The 19,979-nt window shown below is 64.3% G+C and overlaps 2 protein-coding genes across 7 annotated transcripts; one reads left to right on the top strand and one right to left on the bottom strand.

The window, feature by feature from the left end:
- Positions 1 to 122: 122 nt before the first annotated feature.
- LOC128836430 (hydroxyproline dehydrogenase-like) lies at positions 123 to 11,089 on the top strand. 4 transcript variants are annotated; one of them, XM_054026709.1, is made up of 10 exons: positions 123 to 345; positions 891 to 1,084; positions 2,817 to 2,937; positions 4,397 to 4,480; positions 4,871 to 4,951; positions 8,566 to 8,712; positions 9,322 to 9,488; positions 9,905 to 10,015; positions 10,155 to 10,213; positions 10,669 to 11,089. In XM_054026709.1, the coding sequence occupies exons 1-10, from the start codon at positions 166 to 168 to the stop codon at positions 10,836 to 10,838; spliced, it is 1,314 nt and encodes a 437-aa protein (XP_053882684.1). In that variant the 5' UTR covers positions 123 to 165; the 3' UTR covers positions 10,839 to 11,089. The 4 variants fall into 4 exon arrangements, with proteins under 4 accessions (XP_053882684.1, XP_053882682.1, XP_053882681.1 ...); XM_054026706.1 differs by having other exon boundaries at positions 125 to 345; positions 10,155 to 10,243; XM_054026710.1 differs by lacking the exon at positions 123 to 345 and adding an exon at positions 478 to 624 and having other exon boundaries at positions 10,155 to 10,243.
- Positions 11,090 to 11,158: 69 nt separating this feature from the next.
- LOC128836433 (butyrophilin-like protein 10) lies at positions 11,159 to 18,996 on the bottom strand. 3 transcript variants are annotated; one of them, XM_054026713.1, is made up of 7 exons: positions 18,726 to 18,996; positions 18,527 to 18,586; positions 17,598 to 17,939; positions 12,356 to 12,640; positions 12,165 to 12,256; positions 12,057 to 12,077; positions 11,159 to 11,483 (listed from the first exon to the last, which is right to left on the bottom strand). In XM_054026713.1, the coding sequence occupies exons 1-7, from the start codon at positions 18,727 to 18,729 to the stop codon at positions 11,274 to 11,276; spliced, it is 1,014 nt and encodes a 337-aa protein (XP_053882688.1). In that variant the 5' UTR covers positions 18,730 to 18,996; the 3' UTR covers positions 11,159 to 11,273. The 3 variants fall into 3 exon arrangements, with proteins under 3 accessions (XP_053882688.1, XP_053882687.1, XP_053882689.1); XM_054026712.1 differs by having other exon boundaries at positions 12,057 to 12,256; XM_054026714.1 differs by lacking the exon at positions 12,057 to 12,077.
- Between the last annotated feature and the right edge of the window lie 983 nt (positions 18,997 to 19,979).

Genomic DNA, 19,979 nt, shown 5'->3' with positions numbered 1-19,979 from the left:
TCCCACGCTGCGGGGGGGGGGGGGGTCCTGGGGCAGAGCGGGGGGGCTGGCCCAGGGGGTTAATGAGTGACTGTCCTGGGGGTCGCAGGGCTGGATTTCACTCTCCGCTGGCCCTGCCCCACGGCGGGTGACCTTCGCTCCCGGCCCGGCCAGACAGCGGGCGCAATGCTGGGGCGCGGGGGGCGCTGGCTGCAGCGGGCGGGGGGGGCGGCCCCAGCCCCCCATGGGGCCCAGCTCAGCTTTGACGGCGCCGTTCTGCGGCTCAAGAGCGGCTGGGAGCTGGCGCGGGGGCTGCTGGTGCTCAGGCTGTGCGGCCTGCCAGGGCTGGTGCGCCGGGCCCCCACGGTGAGACCCTGCCGCACGCGGGGCCCCCTGCCCCACACTTCCCTGGGACGGGCCCCCCAGCCAGACCCTGCCCCACGCGGGGCCCCCTGCCGCACACTTCCATGGGACGGGCCCCCACGGTGAGACCCTGCCCCACGCTTCCCTGGGATGGGCCCCCATGGTGAGACCCTGCCCCACGCGGGGCCCCCTGCCCCACAGTTCCCTGGGACGGGCCCCCCAGCCAAACCCTGCCCCACGCGGGGCCCCCTGCCGCACGCTTCCCTGGGACGGGCCCCCACGGTGAGACCCTGCCCCACACTTCCCTGGGACGGGCCCCCCAGCCAGACCCTGCCCCCCGGCTGGGTCCCCCCGCTTCCCTGGGCCTGGCCCCATGTGAACCCCTGCTGCTCTCCAGGACTGCCCACACCATGCCCTGTGTCCCACTGTGAGATTGCCCCACAGCACAACCTTGTGTGCCCCCTACGGCTCCTGCAGCAGGCCCCCCAGTGAGGGGCGTGTGCCAGGGGGCTGTTGATGGGGGTCACTGATGCCCGTCTCCTCCCCAGCTGCTCTCCGTGTCCCGGCGGCTGCTGGGGCACCGGCTCTGGGGGTCCCTGCTGCGCGCCTCCTTCTACGGGCAGTTTGTGGCGGGGCAGACGCCCCCTGAGGTGGGGGTCACAGTGCAGCGCCTCCGTGCCCTGGGGCTGCGCCCCCTCCTGGCCGTGCCAATCGAGGAGGACGTGGGGCAGGACAAGGAAGGGTAGGGTGGGGCCATGGGATTATGGGGGGGGGGAGCATTATGGGAATCCAAGGGAGTTTGGTTATGGGGAATCCCAGAGGATGGGTCTTGGGGGGGCAGTGGGGATGGTCCCGGAGGGTGGGTTCCACATTCGAGAGGGCCCAGCTCTCTTTTCCCCCCCCCCCAAGGGAGGGCTGGGCTGTGGGGGGGGTCCGGGTAGGGGCCCAGCTCTCTCCCTGCACAGGGAGGGTTGGGCCGAGGGGAACCGGGGGTTATGGGGGGGGGGTCCGGGCGGGGGCCCAGCTCTCTCCCCGCGCAGGGAGGGCTGGGCCGAGGGGAACCGGGGGGTTGTGTGGGGGGGGTCCGGGCGGGGACCCAGCTCTCTCCCCGCGCAGGGAGGGCTGGGCCGAGGGGAACCGGGGGGCTGTGGGGTGAGGGTCCGGGCGGGGGCCCAGCTCTCTCCCCGCGCAGGGAGGGCTGGGCCGAGGGGAACCAGGGGGCTGTGGGGTGGGGGTCTGGGCAGGGGCCCAGCTCTCTCTCCCCACAGGGAGGGCTGGGCCGAGGGGAACCCGGGGGCTGTGGTGGGGGTCCGGGCGGGGGCCCAGCTCTCTCCCCGCGCAGGGAGGGCTGGGCCGAGGGGAACCGGGGGTCTGGGCAGGGGCCCAGCTCTCTCTCCCCACAGGGAGGGCTGGGCCGAGGGGAACCCGGGGGCTGTGTGTGGGGGGTCCGGGCGGGGGCCCAGCTCTCTCTCCCCACAGGGAGGGCTGGGCCGAGGGGAACCTGGGGGCTGTGTGGCGGGGGTCCGGGCGGGGGCCCAGCTCTCTCCCCGCGCAGGGAGAGCTGGGCCGAGGGGAACCGGGGGGCTGTGGGGTGGGGGTCTGGGCAGGGGCCCAGCTCTCTCTCCCCACAGGGAGGGCTGGGCCGAGGGGAACCCGGGGGCTGTGTGTGGGGGGTCCGGGCGGGGGCCCAGCTCTCTCTCCCCACAGGGAGGGCTGGGCCGAGGGGAACCTGGGGGCTGTGTGGCGGGGGTCCGGGCGGGGGCCCAGCTCTCTCCCCGTGCAGGGAGGGCTGGGCCGAGGGGAACCGGGGGGCTGTGGGGTGGGGGTCTGGGCAGGGGCCCAGCTCTCTCCCCGCGCAGGGAGGGCTGGGCCGAGGGGAACCTGGGGGCTGTGTGGCGGGGGTCCGGGCGGGGGCCCAGCTCTCTCCCCGTGCAGGGAGGGCTGGGCCGAGGGGAACCGGGGGGCTGTGGGGTGGGGGTCTGGGCAGGGGCCCAGCTCTCTCCCCGCGCAGGGAGGGCTGGGCCGAGGGGAACCGGGGGGTTGTGTGGGGGGGGTCCGGGCGGGGGCCCAGCTCTCTCTCCCCGTGCAGGGAGGGCTGGGCCGAGGGGAACCGGGGGGTTGTGGGGGGGGGGTCCGGGCGGGGGCCCAGCTCTCTCTCCCCGTGCAGGGAGGGCTGGGCCGAGGGGAACCAGGGGGCTGTGGGGTGGGGGTCCGGGCAGGGGCCCAGCTCTCTCTCCCCGTGCAGGGAGGGCTGGGCCGAGGGGAACCGGGGGGTTGTGGGGGGGGGGTCCGGGCGGGGGCCCAGCTCTCTCCCCGCGCAGGGAGGGCTGGGCCGAGGGGAACCGGGGGGCTGTGGGGTGGGGATCCGGGCAGGGGCCCATCTCTCTCCCCGCGCAGGGAGGGCTGGGCCGAGGGGAACCCGGGGGCTGTGGGGGGGGGGGTCCGGGCGGGGGCCCAGCTCTCTCTCCCCACAGGGAGGGCTGGTACGAGGGGAACCGGGGGGCCGTGCTAGGCTGCGTGGGGCTCTCGGCCCAGGGGGGATCCCAGCCCATGATGCAGCTGAAGGTGACGGCCCTGATGAGCGCCCGGCTCTGTGTGAGTACCGGGGGGCGGGGGGGGGAGCTGCCGACGCCCCCTTTTGGGAGAGAAAGATGTAGGGTGCCTGGGACTCTGCTCCATGCCTATGGGGACTTGAGGGGCTGGGTCCCGGACGCCTGGGTCCCCTCATTGCTGCCCATGCCAATCTGTTTGCAGGCTGGCGGGCGGGAGCCAGCTGAGGCATGCAAGTGAGACCCACTGAATAGGGGAAGGGAAGGGGGTGTGGGGGAGCAGGGGCAGGAAGGGGGCTGGGGAATGGGGGAGGAGGCAGTGGTGTGGGGGGCTGAGAGGGAGAAGGAGCAGGAGGGGGAGGAGGTGGTGGGATGGGGGGCTGGGGGGGAGTGGGATGGCAGGAAGGGAAGGGGTAGGGGGCGTGGGAGGAGGAGGTGGTGGGATGGGGGGCTGGGAAGGAGCAGGGTGGCAGGAAGGGAAGGGGTAGAGGGCATGGGGGAGGTGGCAGGATTGGGGGCTGGGGAGGAACAAGGGGCATGGGGGAGGAGGTGGCAGGATGGGGCGCTGTTGGGTCACAGGAAGGGTAGGGGGATGGGGTGTGGGAGGCATAGGGGAGGAGGTGCCGGGATGGGGAGCTGGGGAGGAGCGGGGTGGCAGGAAGGGAAGGGGATGGGACATAGGGGAGGAGGTGGGGGGCTGAGGGGGAGCAGGGGCAGGAAGGGGGATGGGGCATAGGGGAGGAGGTGGCATGATGGGGCTGAGGGGGCAGGAAGGGGGATGGGGCATAGGGGAGGAGGTGGCATGAGGGGGCAGGAAGGGGGATGGGGCGTAGGGGAGGAGGTGGGGGGGCTGAGGGGGCAGGAAGGGGGATGGGGCGTAGGGGAGGAGGTGGGGGGCTGAGGGGGAGCAGGGGCAGGAAGGGGGATGGGGCGTAGGGGAGGAGGTGGCGGGATGGGGGGGGCTGAGGGGGACAGGAAGGGGGATGGGGCGTAGGGGAGGAGGTGGCATGATGGGGCTGAGGGGGCAGGAAGGGGGATGGGGCGTAGGGGAGGAGGTGGGGGGCTGAGGGGGAGCAGGGGCAGGAAGGGGGATGGGGCATAGGGGAGGAGGTGGCATGATGGGGCTGAGGGGGCAGGAAGGGGGATGGGGCGTAGGGGAGGAGGTGGGGGGCTGAGGGGGAGCAGGGGCAGGAAGGGGGATGGGGCGTAGGGGAGGAGGTGGCGGGATGGGGGGGGCTGAGGGGGACAGGAAGGGGGATGGGGCGTAGGGGAGGAGGTGGGGGGCTGAGGGGGAGCAGGGGCAGGAAGGGGGATGGGGCGTAGGGGAGGAGGTGGTGGGATGGGGGGGGCTGAGGGGGACAGGAAGGGGGATGGGGCGTAGGGGAGGAGGTGGCGGGATGGGGGGGCTGAGGGGGACAGGAAGGGGATGGGGCGTAGGGGAGGAGGTGGCAGGATGGGGGTGCCCCCAGCAGCCCCCCGACTCCCCCCATGCTGTCTCCCCCCAGAGGACGGTGTCGCTGCGGCTGGGAGAGCCGGGGGGGCTGTCGGAGTTTAGCATGGACAGAGTCATGGCAGTGATGGGTGGAGAGGTCAGTGCTGTCCCCTCGCCCCCAAATCCTGCCCCTAGGGCGGCCCCATCACCGAGACACAGGGGGGCTGGTCCTGTCCAGGCCTTTAGCCAGGCCTTGAGTGTGACGCTAGGGCCCCTGCCCCACACTGCTCCCTGCCCTGCTCCCACCCACCCTTTGGCCCCAGGCAGCATCTCTCCCCATGGAAGGTCTTGGGGGTCAGCCTGGACCACGCAGCTTCTGCCAGTCCCAGGGGCGCTTGGGCTCACCCCAGAACCCGCTGTGGGCCCCGGCCCAGCCCCCCTCAGCCCCCCCCCCATCAGGAGCCCAGCCCTGCCCCACCCTGCCCCCAGCTTGCCCTGTGCACATTCCTTAGAGCTGGACCAACCCTGCCCCTAATGCTGCCCCCAGGAGGCGAACTTCTCCGGCCTGAGCCCAGCCGAGAACCGGCACCTACAGGCCTCCCTGCTGCGGCTGGACGGGGTCACCCAGGTCAGAGCTGGGGCCACGTGCAGGAGCTTGGAGGGGGGGCTCTCACCATGTCTCCCCCCAGTGGGCGGTGGAGGCGGGGATGCAGGTGTCGGGGGTGCTGGGGCTCTGACTGTGTCTCCCCGCAGCGGGCGGTGGAGGCGTGGGTGTGGGTGTCGGGGGTAGACTCATAGAAGATCAGGGTTGGAAGGGACCTCAGGAGGTATCTAGTCCAACCCCCTGCTCAAAGCAGGACCAATCCCCAACTAAATCATCCCAGCCAGGGCTTTGTCAAGCCAGGCCTTAAAAACCTCCAAGGAAGGAGATTCCACCACCTCCCTAGGTAACCCATTCCAGTGCTTCACCACCCTCCTAGTGAAATAGTGTTTCCTAATATCCAACCTCGACCTCCCCCACTGCAACTTGAGACCATTGCTCCTTGTTCTGTCATCTGCCACCACTGAGAACAGCCGAGCTCCATCCTCTTTGGAACCCCCTTCAGGTAGATGAAAGCAGCTATCAAATCCCCCCTCATTCTTCTCTTCTGCAGACTAAACAATCCCAGTTCCCTCAGCCCCTCCTCATAAGTCATGTGCTCCAGCCCCCTGATCATTTTTGTTGCCCTCTGCTGGACTCTTTCCAATTTTTCCGCATCCTTCTTGTAGTGTGGGGCCCAAAACTGGACAGAGTATTCCAGATGAGGCCTCACCAATGTCGAATAGAGGGGAATGATCACGTCCCTCGATCTGCTGGCAATGCCCCTACTTATACAGCCCAAAATGCTGTTAGCCTTCTTGGCAACAAGGGCACACTGTTGACTCATATCCAGCTTCTCGTCCACTGTGACCCCCTAGGTCCTTTTCTGCAGAACTGCTGCCTAGCCATTCGGTCCCTAGTCTGTAGCAGTGCATGGGATTCTTCCGTCCTAAGTGCAGGACTCTACACTTGTCCTTGTTGAACCTCATCAGGTTTCTTTTGGCCCAATCCTCCCATTTGTCTAGGTCCCTCTGTATCCGCTGCCTACCCTCCAGCATATCTACCACTCCTCCCAGTTTAGTGTCATCTGCAAACTTGCTGAGAGTGCAGTCCACGCCATCCTCCAGATCATTAATGAAGATGTTGAACAAAACCGGCCCCAGGACCGACCCTTGGGGCACGCCGCTTGATACCGGCTGCCAACTAGACATGGAGCCATTGATCAATACCCGCTGAGCCCGACGATCTAGCCAGCTTTCTAGCCACCTTACAGTCCATTCATCCAGCCCATACTTCTTTAACTTGGCGGCAAGAATACTGTGGGAGACAGTATCAAAAGCTTTGCTAAAGTCAAGGAATAACACATCCACTGCTTTCCCCTCATCCACAGACCCAGTTATCTCATCATAGAAGGCAATTAGGTTAGTCAGGCACGACTTCCCCTTGGTGAATCCATGCTGACTGTTCCTGATCACTTTCCTCTCCTCTAAGTGCTTCAGAATTGATTCCTTGAGGACCTGCTCCATGATTTTTCCAGGGACTGAGGTGAGGCTGACTGGCCTGTAGTTCCCCGCATCCTCCTTCTTCCGTTTTTTAAAGATGGGCACTACATTAGCCTTTTTCCAGTCATCCGGGACCTCCCCCGATCGCCATGAGTTTTCAAAGATAATGGCCAATGGCTCTGCAATCACATCCGCCAACTCCTTTAGCACCCTCGGATGCAGCGCATCCGGCCCCATGGACTTGTGCACGTCCAGTTTTTCTAAATAGTCCCGAACCACTTCTTTCTCCACTTCTTTCTCCACAGAGAGCTGGTCACCTCCTCCCCATGCTGTGCTGCCCAGTGCAGCAGTCTGGGAGCTGACCTTGTGCGTGAAGACAGAGGCAAAAAAAGCATTGAGTACTTCAGCTTTTTCCACATCCTCCGTCACTCATTCAGTAAGGGGCCCACACTTTCCTTGACTTTCTTCTTGTTGCTAACATACCTGAAGAAACCCTTCTTGTTACTCTTAACATCTCTTGCTAGCTGCAACTCCAAGTGTGATTTGGCCTTCCTGATTTCACTCCTGCATGCCTGAGCAATATTTTTATACTCCTCCCTGGTCATTTGTCCAATCTTCCACTTCTTGTAAGCTTCTTTGTTTTTAAGGTCAGCAAGGATTTCACTGTTTAGCCAAGCTGGTCACCTGCCATATTTACTGTTTTCTACACATCGGGATGGTTTGTTCCTGCAACCGCAATAAGGATTCTTTAAAATACAGCCAGCTCTCCTGGACCCCTTTGCCCTTCATGTTATTCTCCCAGGGGATCCTGCCCATCTGTTCCCTGAGGGAGTCAAAGTCTGCTTTTCTGAAGTCCAGGGTCCGTATTCTGTTGCTCTCCTTTCTTCCTTGTGTCAGGATCCTGAACTAGACCATCTCATGGTCACTGCCTCCCAGGTTCCCATCCACTTTTGCTTCCCCTACTAATTCTTCCCTGTTTGTGAGCAGCAGGTCAAGAAAAGCTCTGTCCCTAGTTGGTTCCTCCAGCACTTGCACCAGGAAATTGTCCCCTACACTTTCCAAAAACTTCCTGGATTGTCTGTGCACCGCTGTATTGTCCTCCCAGCAGATATCAGGGTGATTAAAGTCTCCCATGAGAACCAGGGCCTGCGATCTAGTAACTTCTGCTAGTTGCCAGAAGAAAGCCTCGTCCACCTCGTCCCCCTGGTCTGGTGGCCTATAGCAGACTCCAACCACGACATCACCCTTGTTGCTCACACTTCTCAACTTTATCCAGAGACTCTCAGGTTTTTCTGCAGTTTCATACCGGAGCTCTGAGCAGTCATACTCCTCTCTTACATACAACGCAACTCCCCCACCTTTTCTGCCCTGCCTGTCCTTCCTGAACAGTTTATATCCATCCATGGCAGTACTCCAGTCATGTGAGTTATCCCAGCAAGTCTCTGTTATTCCAATCGCATCATAGTTCCCTGACTGTGCCAGGACTTCCAGTTCTCCCTGCTTGTTTCCCAGGCTTCTTGCATTTGTGTATAGGCACTTAAGATAACTCATCGATCGTCCCTCTTTCTCAGCATGAGACAGGAGTCCTCCCCTGTTGCGCTCTCCTGCTTGTGCTTCCTCCCAGGATCCCATTTCCCCACTTACCTCAGGGCTTTGGTCTCCTTCCCCCGGTGAACCTAGTTTAAAGCCCTCCTCACTAGGTTAGCCAGCCTGCTGGCGAAGATGCTCTTCCCTCTCTTCGTTAGGTGGAGCCTGTCTCTGCCTAGCACTCCTCCTCCTCCTGGGGTTCTGACTGTCTACCCCCCCAGTGGTTGGTGGAGGTGGGGATGCGGGTACCGGGGGTTTGACTGCGTCTCTTCCCCCAGTGGTCGGTGGAGGTGGGGGTGCGGGTGTACCAGGGGTCTGACTGTGTCTCCTCCCAGCGGTCAGTGGAGGTGGGGGTGCAGGTGTCAGAGGTACTGGGGGTCTGACTGTGTCTCCCCCCAGCGGGGGGTGGAGGTGGGGGTGCAGGTGTACCGGGGGTCTGACTGTGTCTCCCCCCAGCGGGCGGTGGAGGCGGGGGTGCGGGTGTACCGGGGGTCTGTGTCTCCCCCCAGCGGGCGGTGGAGGTGGGAGTGCAGGTGTCGGGGGTACCGGGGGTCTGACTGTGTCTCCCCCCAGCGGGCGGTGGAGGCGGGGGTGCGGGTGCTGGTGGACGCCGAGTACACCTACGTGAACCCCGCGCTGACGCTTGTCACCCTGGCGCTGATGGGGCGTTGGAATCGCGCCCAGCCTTGGGTGTGGAACACCTACCAGTGCTACCTGCAGGTACCCCAACCCCACCCCACGCCAGACCCCCTTGGCCAGCCTCCCCCAGCCTGCACCCCCTGGCCAGAGTGCCCCCAAAGCCCCCGCTGCAACCCCTGGGCCGACCTGCATGCCCTAGGCTAGCCTCCCCCCTGTGCCCCCACCCGCACCCCCTTGGCCAGCCTCCTCCAGCCCCTCCTCCCCCAGCCTGCGCCCCCGCTCCTGCCCCCACCTGCACCCCCTTGGCCAGCCTCCTCCAGCCCCTCCTCCCCCAGCCTGCACCCCCGCTCCTGCCCCCACCTGCACCCCCTTGGCCAGCCTCCTCCAGCCCCTCCTCCCCCAGCCTGCACCCCCTGGCCTGCGCCCCCACTCCTGCCCCCACCTGCCCCCCCTTGGCCAGCCTCCTCCAGCCCCTCCTCCCCCAGCCTGCACCACTGCTCCTGCCCCCACCTGCACCCCCTTGGCCAGCCTCCTCCAGCCCCTCCTCCCCCAGCCTGCGCCCCCTGGCCTGCGCCCCCACTCCTGCCCCCACCTGCACCCCCTTGGCCAGCCTCCTCCCGCCCCTCCCCTGCACCCCTTGTCCAGTCTCCCCCCAAGGCCCGTCCCCTGAGCCTGGTGCTGCTCTCGCAGGACTGCCTGGTGCGGCTTGGCGCGGACGCGGCGCTGGCCGAGCGCCGGGGCTTCTGTTTCGGGGTGAAGCTGGTGCGTGGGGCCTACTTGGAGCAGGAGCGGCGGCTGGCGCGGGAGAGGGGATACCCTGACCCCCTGCACCCCACCTGGGAGGCCACCAACCACAGGTGAGGTGGGTAGGGGCTTGGATATCTGGCTCCCCCGCAGCCCCTGGTGCCTTGACTCCAACTGGAAGCTGGGGGGCCTGTGGTGACCCCATGGTTTGTGTGCATGTGTGGTGGGGTGCAGGACGCCTGGGTCTTATGCTGAACCGGAGGAGAAATAATCCCCGGGCAGGGGCGAGGTTGAGGGTGCAGGACGCCGGGGTCCCGGGCCCACGCCGGCGCCGTGTGAGATTGAGGGGCAGGACGCCGGGGTCCCGGGCCCACGCCGGCGCCGTGTGAGATTGGGGGGCAGGACGCCGGGGTCCCGGGCCCACGCCGGCGCCGTGTGAGATTGGGGGGCAGGATGCCGGGGTCCCGGGCCCACGCCGGCGCCGTGTGAGATTGGGGGGCAGGACCCACACTGGCACTCTGTATTGCAGCTACCAGCACTGCCTGGACCTGCTGCTGGAGTTGGTGGCACGGGATGGGCAGCAGTGCCAGCTGATCGTCGCCAGCCACAACGAGACCTCTGTGAGCCACGCCATCCGCAGGTCGGTTACACTCCCAGCATGCACTGCTCCCTCATGCCTGGAGTGGAAAGGAGGGGTGAAGGATGGCGGCTCGGGGGGCAGGAGCAGAGGGGCAGGGCAGAGACCCCCCCCGCGGTGCCTAATCCGCATCCCCTTACAGGATGGAGGAGCTGGGCATTGCCAAGGATGGAGGGGCCGTCTGCTTCGGGCAGTTGCTGGGCATGTGTGACCACGTCTCCCTGGCCTTGGGTACACCCCCCCCGCTGACCCTCCTCACAGTGCATTCCCCCCCCTGCTGGCCCCCCTCATGGCGCGTGCGGTGCCCCCCCACTGCCCCCCCTCCGAGTGTGGTTACCCCCCCTCACGGCACACGGCACTCCCGCCTCATGGCGCACGACACTCCCACTGGCCCCTCCCACGGTGCATGGAGACACACACCGCTGCCCCCCCGCTGGCCTCCCTCACAGTGCACAGCACCCCCCTCCGCCCCAGCACGGTCCCCCCCGCTGCACCTCCTCACAGTGTGCGGCACCCCCCTCCGCCCCAGCACGGTCCCCCCCCCGCTGCACCTCCTCACAGTGTGCGGCGCCTCCCCCCCCTTGCTGGCCCCCTCACAGCATGCAATGCCCCCTCTCACAGCGCGGCGCCCCCTGCTGACCGTCTCTCTCCTGCAGGCCAGGCTGGATACGCCATCTACAAGTCCATACCGTACGGGGCGGTGGAGGACGTGCTGCCGTACCTGGTGCGCCGGGCCCAGGAGAATCAGAGCGTGCTGCAGGGTATCCGCAAAGAGCGGGACCTCCTCCGCCGCGAGCTCTGGAGGCGCCTGCTGCGCCGCCCCTGAGGAACCCAGGCGTCCGAGAACCGCTGCCCCCCACAACCCATCCTGCTCTTTGCCCCAAGACATTGTGGGAGTGAGCCAGCCGGGCCCCTCCCAGCCTGCCCTGAGGGATTCTGGGAGGGGGGAATTGTAGCCTGACTTACCCAGGCAGGCTCGGGTGTGGGGGAGACACTTCCTACTCCCAGCATCCCCCTGGAAGCGAGGACCCCCAATGATTCTGCCACTGCCTGCCCAATAAAACCACATGCACCTCACCCCAGGGGTCCCCCTTCCAGAGCCGTGTTTATTGACAATGGGGGGCCCTGGGCTGGGGGTCTGGGTAGTGATGCCGAGCGAAGCTCCAACCCATTGAAGGGGGAAACCGTCTCAGGCCGTCAGGAGGTGAACCCAGGCGTCCTGGCTCCCAGCACTGCGGCCGCCCCGAGCCGCAGGGGGCTGCTAGGCACTGCTGGGCCCAGGGTGAGGTGTGGGGCAGGGCTCAGTGACCGACGGGTGCGGTGTGAGATGTTTGCTGGGTGGGGGTGGCTCCTGGAGGATGTCTGGTAGGTCCCCCCTCCTTGTGCAGGTGGGGCCGGTGCCCTCCAACAGGGCCTCTTCCCGGGCTGGGTCCGCCTCCCGTGGGGGGCTGGGTCCCTGGTGCCTCTGCCCCTGTCAGAGCAACACAGAGAGGGTCATGGCCCTGCCTTCCTGAGAGCGACAGCTGGGGCCGTTCCCCTCCAGGGTGCGCCAGCTCCCATCTGGCCCCAGGGCAGGGACTGGCTGGTTCGAGGGATGGAATACGGGGCCGTTCCCCTCCAGGGGGTGCCAGCTCCCATCTGGCCATGGGGCAGGGACTGGCTGGTTCGAGGGATGGAATACGGGGCCGTTCCCCTCCAGGGGGTGCCAGCTCCCATCCGGCCCCAGGGCAGGGACTGGCTGGTTCGAGGGATGGAATACGGGGCTGTTCCCCTCCAGGGGGTGCCAGCTCCCATCTGGCCATGGGGCAGGGACTGGCTGGTTCGAGGGATGGAATACGGGGCCGTTCCCCTCCAGGGGGTGCCAGCTCCCATCCGGCCCCAGGGCAGGGACTGGCTGGTTCGAGGGATGGAATACGGGGCCGTTCCCCTCCAGGGGGTGCCAGCTCCCATCCGGCCCCAGGGCAGGGACTGGCTGGCTCGGGGGTGGGGTGGGAATGGAATATGGCCCCATCTCAGTACCCCTCCCCCCTGCCCACTATCTCACCTTCCTCCTCTGGTGCCCAGCCTGTAGGAAGGAAAGACAAGGCCAGGGTGAGCGTGTGGGGCCTCCAGAGTGCCGTGGGAGTGAGTCAGGAGTGGGGCAGGTGCTTACCCAGAGTGCTCCGCTCCCCAGCACTACCACCGCCACGCCCATGCCAATACCAACGCCAACACCGGCCCAGCCCTTCCATGCTGGCTGCGGCTCTGGGGAGACAAAACCATGGCCAAGTGAGTGGCAGGGTCCGGCCTAGCAGGCCAGGCTGCCTCGACCCCCATCTGCCCCCCAGAGTCCTGGGTCCTCACCTTCCAGGCCAAGCGTCCCGGTGAGGTTCTGCTGGTGGAGGGTGGTGTTGACGGTGCAGGTGTAGCTGGCGGTGGGGGAGCAGGGCACATCAGCTGTATGGGCGGTGCTATACAGCCCTTGGGGGTCCTTGGCAGCTCGTGTCCCAGCCCCGTAGTCCCTGCCAGTGCTGTCGTGGATGGTGACGGTGGCGAGGGGATAGCCGCCCTCTGCGAGGCAGGTGAGTGTCACGTTCTGCAGGGAGGGGGAGCAGAGCTGGGGCTGGAGCCAGGATAGATGATAGAGGCCTGTGGGAAAGAGCCACGTGAAAAGGACGGGGTTTGAGAGATCTTGGCGGTACTGCGGAGAGTTCCCTGAGAACATCCACTCAGTGTCCAGCCGCAGTCAAAACAGCGACCAGGGTTGGGCATCATTAGGAAAGGGAGAGATAATAAGACAGGGGACCCCCATCTCCAACCAGACAGACTGGAATCGGAACAGGGACAGAAAAGGGAACAGAAATGATTAGGGGCATGGAATGGCTGCCGTGTGAGGAGAGATTAATAAGACTGGGACTGTTCAGCTTGGCAAAGAGACGGCTAAGGGGAGATACGATTGAGGTCTATAAAATCATGACGGGTGCGGAGAAAGTAGATAAGGAAGTGTTGTTTACTCCTCCTCATAACACAAGAACTAGGGGTCACCCAATGACATTAGTTGGCAGCAGGTTTGAAACAAACAAAGGAAGTATTTCTTCCCCCAACGCCCGGACAGTCTGGGGAACTCGGTGCCAGGGGGATGTTGTGAAGGCCAAGGCTATAACAGGGCTCAACAAAGAACTAGCCAAGTTCCTGGAGGATGGGTCAGGACACAACCCCCTGCTCTGAGCGGCCGTAGCCTCTGCCTGCTGGAAGCAGGGACGGGAGTGGGCGAGAGGGAATGGACACACGATAACTGCCTGTGCTGTTCATTTCTCTGAAGTGCCTGGCATTGGCCACGGTCACAGAGGATACTGGGCTCGATGGACCATTTGTTACGGAGTATTGGGGGACTCGGGGCCCTGCACCCCCGGTTTCCTGCGATTTACCATGACTCTCAGCCAGCCAGTAAAGCAGAAGGTTTATTTGGATGACAGGAATACAGTCCAAGACAGGTCTTGCAGGCACAGACAACAGGGACCCCCTCAGTTTGGTCCATCTTGGGGTCCCAGCCCCCCTTGGGAGGTCAGAGCCATCTCTGCCCCCCAGCCATCTCTCCAGCCTGCTTCCCACACTCTGGCTTCAGCGACCCCTCCCACAGCCTTTGTTCAGTTTCCCGGGCTAAGGAGTCACCTGGCCTTCATCCCCTCCCTGGGTTCTCGTGTTACACACTTAGGTATGCGCCCTCGGGCTGTCTCCCATTCCCCAATGCAGACTATTTAGCCACACTTCCCTGTCAGCATTCACAGACCACAGTGAGAACAGGCCCAGTTCGTCACATCTCTCCCCCCTTCGAGACCGAACTGAGCAGGGTCACTTTAGCCAGTGACCTGGGGAAGTTCGAACCTACCCCCGTTCCCATGGATGCCCCCGCATCCCTCCCATTCCTTGGTGAGAATTACACCAGGCCCCTCCAGTTTCACGCCCCCCCTTAGGTCGGGGTGCTTGATGGCACTCGCAGTTCTCATGTGGGAAGGTTTATGCGGCCTGTGCCCTTTCCCCACCCCCATACCTCTGGGGCTCCAACTGGGCTGTGGTCTTCTCCCAGCGCTCCAGTCTGGAGGTCTGTGCTTTGGGCTCTCTTGGTTTAGAGCCGCCCTTTTAACCTTGGCCACCCTCTGGAAAGGATCCTTTATGCTGGGCAAGGGTCCTAAAGCTGTTTTCCCCTTGTCCCAGGCCTTCCTCCCCCTCTGACAGGGGTCACAGGATCGGCAGTACTGTCGGACAGTAACAAAGACCCCAGGCCAGTAAAAGCTCCGTAGCAGCCTCTGCTGGGTACGCCAGGTTCCCTGGTGCCCTGAGAGGGGAATGTCATGGGCCCGGCACAGCAGCTGGCAGCGATACTTCTGGGGTACCACCAGCTGCCTCCTGATCCCCCCTGACTCCATTTCCCCCGGGGGAGCCCATTCTCGGTACAGGAACCCCTTCTCCCACAGGAACCTTTTCCGGCCACCTTGTCCCATGGTCTGTACCGCACTGAGGTCGGCCAGGTCCCTTATCTTCCGCAAGGAGGGGTCTCTCTGTAACTCGGCCTGGAACTTAGCAGCTGGGACAGGGATGGCCACCTGCTCTTCCTCGCCCGCTGGGCCTGAAGCTGCAGCCTCCCTGAGCCGTGTCCCTGGGCGTTCCCTCCCCACCAGGTTAGGGTCCTGTGCCTTAGACAAGGCACCCCCCCCAAGGCCAGGGCGCAGTGCCCCTCGCCGGCTCTGACTGCGGGTCACAACCAGTGCCTTTTGGGGGTTGCTTGGCCAGTTTTCCAGGTCCCCCCCCATCAATACCTCAGTGGGCAAATACGGGTGTACCCCCACATTCTTGGGGCCCTCCTTGGCCCCCCACTTCAGGTGTACCCTTGCCACGGGCACTTTGACTGGGCTCCCGCCCACCCCCGTCAGGGTCAGGTAGGTGTTGGGCACCACCTGATCTGGGGCCACCACCTCGGGCCGGGCTAGCGTCACCTCTGCGCCCGTATCCCAGTATCCATTGACCTTCCTCCCATCCACCTCCAGGGGAACAAGGTACTCTCTCCGGAGGGACAGCCCCGCGCCCACCGTATAAACCAAAAACCCTGAGTCTGGGGCATCTAGCCCCCTAGAGGAGCTGGCCTGGAGCTCTCCTCCCTCCTTAGCAGGTGGTACTCTGCCAGCCCCCCTTCCCTGGGAATGCTGCCTCTCGCCGGGCTGGGTCTCTACCCAGTTAACCCTCTGTGGGTTCGGTCTGCTCAGTCTGTTCCTGAGCCTAGGGCACTGGGCCCGTATGTGGCCCTTTTGGCCACAGTGGTAGCAGCCCATGTCCCATGGGTCCCCTTGAGTAGGTTGGATGGTCCTGATGCCGGATGCTCCCCTCTGATGGTTTTTTTCTGTATTTTCCCATGGGGAGGTCCCATGGTGACTCTCTCTTTGCGTTGTGGTGGGACTGTTCCTTTGGGACTCCTCCCTTTTGTCTCCTGACCGGCTCTTTACAAACTCATCGGCCAGCTGCCCGGCGTGTCGCGGGGTCTCTGGCTTTCTGTCCACCAACCACAGCCTCAGGTTGGATGGGCACCGCTCATACAGTTGCTCCAGTACCAGCAGTTTAATCAGGTCCTCCTTCGTCTGGGCCCCACCAGCCCACTTGCTGGCGTATCTCTCCATGCGGGCGGCTAGTTGCAGATATGAGATCTCAGGGGTTTTATCTTGACTCCGGAACCTTTCCCGGTACATCTCAGGAGTCAGCCCAAACTCTCGTAGCAGGGCCTTTTTGAATAGTTCGTAGTCCCCTTTCTCTGCCTCTCCCAGTTGGCGGTACAATGCCACGGATTTGGGGTCCAGTAAGGGGGTAAGGACCTGGAGTCTGTCCGCGGGATCAACCCGGTGCAGCTCGCAGGCCGTCTCAAAGGCCTCCAGGAAGTCATCCATGTCCTCCCCCTCCTTGTATGGGGCCATGATGCACTTATCAAAGCTCCGTGCAGTCCTGGGTTCCCCCTCACTCACCGCAGCCGGGGGTTCGCTGCCCTTCAATCTTGCCAGTTCCAGGTCATGCTGACGCTGTCTCTCATTTTCCTGTCTCTGTCTCTCATTCTCCTCCCGTTCCTGCTGACGCTGTCTCTCTTCACACTGATGCTGTCTCTCTTTCTCCTCCCGTTCACGCTGACGCTGTCTCTCTTCATGCTGTCTCTGTTGTTCACGATCCTCCAGCTCCCTCAGTTTTAGCTCTTTCTCCCATTCCAGCCAATTCCGCTCCCCGGATGCCGAACGTCGCCGGGAGGATCCTCTGCTGGCCGGCGAGCGCCGGGAGGGTCCCCTGCTGGCCGGGGGGGGTCACGGTGCCTTCGGTATTTGCTGGGCTCCTCCCCACCCTTCCCCTAGGCATAGGAAGGAGGGGTCTCGGGAAGCCCTCAGCAGCCGGCTGACCACTCCCAGCTGGGACAGACACTGGTGCCTGCGCTGCATTTGCCAGGCTGCTTCCCTGAGACACAGGGATCAGTTCATTCGCGCGATCTTCCGCCTCCAGCTGGGCAATGAGCTGTTCTTTGGTGAGCCTCCCAATGCGCAGCCGCCTCTGCTTGCACAGCTCCACCAGGTCGCTCTTAAGCCGCTTGGCATACATCTTCCTGCTGGCCACTCACCGGCCTGTGTGCTCACAGCTCCCCACAGTTCCCAGGGGGCCCCCTAGTGTGCCAGCCCTTCTCGAGGTCACCGCCTCTCTGCCAGGGTCGAGCTGCAGACTCCTCCGCCCCTGGGACCACTCGCTGCGATCCCCCCGGGGGACCCTGTTACTGCAAAAGTTCTTTTTGCTGGTCACACACTCCCAGGGGTAATAACCGTCTCTTTTTCACTCTTCAGCGCGCCTGGTCCCCGTTAATCCCCCTTCGTTTTACTGCTTCCCAGTCACTTACTGCAGGAAGCGCCGTCCACGGGGTGCAGTAGATCCCGCCGCTGCCACCAGTTGTTACGGAGTATTGGGGGACTCGGGGCCCTGCACCCCCGGTTTCCTGCGATTTACCATGACTCTCAGCCAGCCAGTAAAGCAGAAGGTTTATTTGGATGACAGGAATACAGTCCAAGACAGGTCTTGCAGGCACAGACAACAGGGACCCCCTCAGTTTGGTCCATCTTGGGGTCCCAGCCCCCCTTGGGAGGTCAGAGCCATCTCTGCCCCCCAGCCATCTCTCCAGCCTGCTTCCCACACTCTGGCTTCAGCGACCCCTCCCACAGCCTTTGTTCAGTTTCCCGGGCTAAGGAGTCACCTGGCCTTCAACCCCTCCCTGGGTTCTCGTGTTACACACTTAGGTATGCGCCCTCGGGCTGTCTCCCATTCCCCAATGCAGACTATTTAGCCACACTTTCCTGTCAGCATTTACAGACCACAGTGAGAACAGGCCCAGTTCGTCACACCATTGATCTGACCTGTGGCTGTTCCTATACGCGTTGTATTGAAGACAGCGCCCCCGAGAGGGGAAAGACCCCGTGCTCCATTTCCCACTCCTGTGAGCCAGCCAGGTCCCCGACATGGGGCCAGATCAGAGCCAGCACCCCTGAGAGGGGCCATTCCCCACCCGTGGAGGGGCCAGGCCCTGTGTCCCATTTACCTATGAGCCGTAGCTCCGTCTCTGCTATGCCCATGCCGCGGTTGCTCTTTACCCGGCACCGGTACCTGCCCTCGTCAGCCAGCGTCACGTTGTGTAGCCGGAGGGCCCCGTCCCCGCGCCCGGGCTGCCCAGCTGGGACAGTGGTCCGGCCCTGATAGGCAAGGTCCTCATGTGAGACCAGGTGTTCCCCTCTGTTGTAGGTGTAGACGTTCCTCTCGCTGTCCGGACCCAGCCGGGTCCAGTACAGGATCAGGTCCGCCGCGGGCGGGTAGGTGCAGTTCAGCAGCGCTGTGCCCCCCAGCACGGCCTTCGAGGTCGCGGGCAGCAGCACAGGTAGCTCGTCTGCAATGAGAGAGGCGAGGGCTGAGTCTGGGGGTCCCTGAGGCGGGGGGGGGGGAGGGCTGCGTCAGGGGTCCCGACGGCGGGGGGAGGGGGGAAGGGCTGCATCCGGGGGTCCCCACAGTGGGGTAAGCCGGGGAGGGCTGTGTTCGGCGGTACCCACGGCGGGGGAGGGCTGTGTCCGGGTGTGAGCGGGGGAGGACTACGGCGGGGGGATCGGGGGAGGGCTGCGTCCGGGGTCCCCACGGCTGGGCGAGGGGGTGACAGCCGTGTCCGGGGGTCCCCAGGGCTGAGTGAGGGGGTGAGGGCCGCGTCCAGGGGTCCCCACGGCGGGGCGAGGGGGGGAAGGCCACGTCCGGGGTCCCCACGGCGGGGCGAGGGGGTGAGGGCCGCGTCCAGGGTCCCCACGGCGGGGCAAGGGGGGGAAGGCCGCGTCCAGGGGTCCCCACGGCGGGGCGAGGGGGGGAAGGCCGCGTCCGGGGTCCCCACGGTGGGGCGAGGGGGAGAGGGCTGCGTCCGGGGTCCCCACAGCGGGGCGAGGGGGAGAGGGCTGTGTCCAGGGTCCCCACGGTGGGGCGAGCTGTACGTACCTGTTCTCAGCCCCCACTGGGAGCTGATCTGGGTGAGGAGCAGGAGAGCGACCGTGCGGCCTGTGGGGGGAGAGGAGAGGGGTGAGCATAACCCAGTACCAGCCCCATTCCCACCCTGTCCCGAGCTCCCTGCCCTGTGGCTGGATCTGAGCTGGCGCCCCCTAGAGGGGAAAGACCCCGGGTCCCACCCCCAACTCACTCATGGGGCAGCCGGTGCTCTCTCATCAGCACCGGGGCGGTGTCCCTGCGGCTGCACCCCGAACTGCTCGGCTGCCGTGCTGTGCCGATCCTGTTCCCAGCCGGGCCGAGGCGAAGGGAAAGCGAAAGCGGCCCTGGCAGCCCCGTTCCCTCCCTATCCTCAGCCTTGATCCCCCCAGGGTGCAGGGCCACTTTCATTTTTCCCTGCGGGCAGCTGCTGCGTTCAGACACTTTGACTCTGCCCTGCTGCCCCAGCCCAGCTGCTGACAGCGACCCGGGGGGAGCTGCGCAGGGGGCTCTGGGAGCTGGGGGTGGCTTGAGCTGGCCCCGTCATGTGCGGGCGTGGCTGGCACGTCCTGCTCTGGGCCTGGTGCCAAGTCCTCCGCTCTCGAGCGCTTGGCAGCAGCACGTCTGCTAAGCCCTCGCTCGCGCTAACCCTGGGCCAGCGGCTGGGGTCCAGGGTTCAGATTGGCATGGGGAGCCTGGATTTAAAACCCGATCCCTGTACAGCGCCATCTCTCTATCCCCCAACTGGGTGACATGTGAGCCCCTGCGGGAGGCACCCACCCATGCCAACGACTCTGAGCCTGACCGATGTCCGGCTCGTTTCCCAGCCTGGATAAAGCCCCTCGGCCCCTGGCAGCTTTGACATGAGCCGCTCCAGGAGCGAACCCGCTGCCAAGCCGCAGTAATCCGGCGGGAGCATGTCAGTGAGATGAGCGGGCGGCACAGGGCACGCTCGCTGTCCCCTCGCCTGCTTCTCTACGGCGTGACTCCTCCATGCCAAGCTAGTGCCGCCAGACTGTCCGTCTGGGCAGCCAGTGCTGTCCCTCCCTGCAGCCCAGGACGTGGGGGTGTCTTGGGGTGACCGGACAGCAAGTGGGAAAAATTGGGGCGGGGGTGGGGGGGTAATAGGAGCCTATATAAGAAAAAGCCTCAAACATCGGGACTGTCCCTATAAAATTGGAACATCTGGTCACCCTAGGGCAGGGGTAGGCAACCTATGGCACGTGCCGAAGGCGGCACACGAGCTGATTTTCAGTGGCACTCACACTGCCCGGGTCCTGGCCACCGGTCCGGGGGGCTCTGCATTTTAATTTAATTTTAAATGAAGCTTCTTCAACATTTTAAAATCCTTATTTATTTTACATACAACAATAGTTTAGTTCTATACTATAGACGTATAGAAAGAGACCTTCTAAAAACGTTAAAATGTATGACTGGCACGGGAAACCTTAAATCAGAGTGAATAAAT

The sequence above is a fragment of the Malaclemys terrapin genome, chromosome 4 (genome assembly GCF_027887155.1).
Source record: "Malaclemys terrapin pileata isolate rMalTer1 chromosome 4, rMalTer1.hap1, whole genome shotgun sequence".
Lineage (NCBI taxonomy): Eukaryota > Metazoa > Chordata > Testudines > Emydidae > Malaclemys > Malaclemys terrapin.
This window is presented reverse-complemented; position numbering and strand designations above follow the sequence as displayed.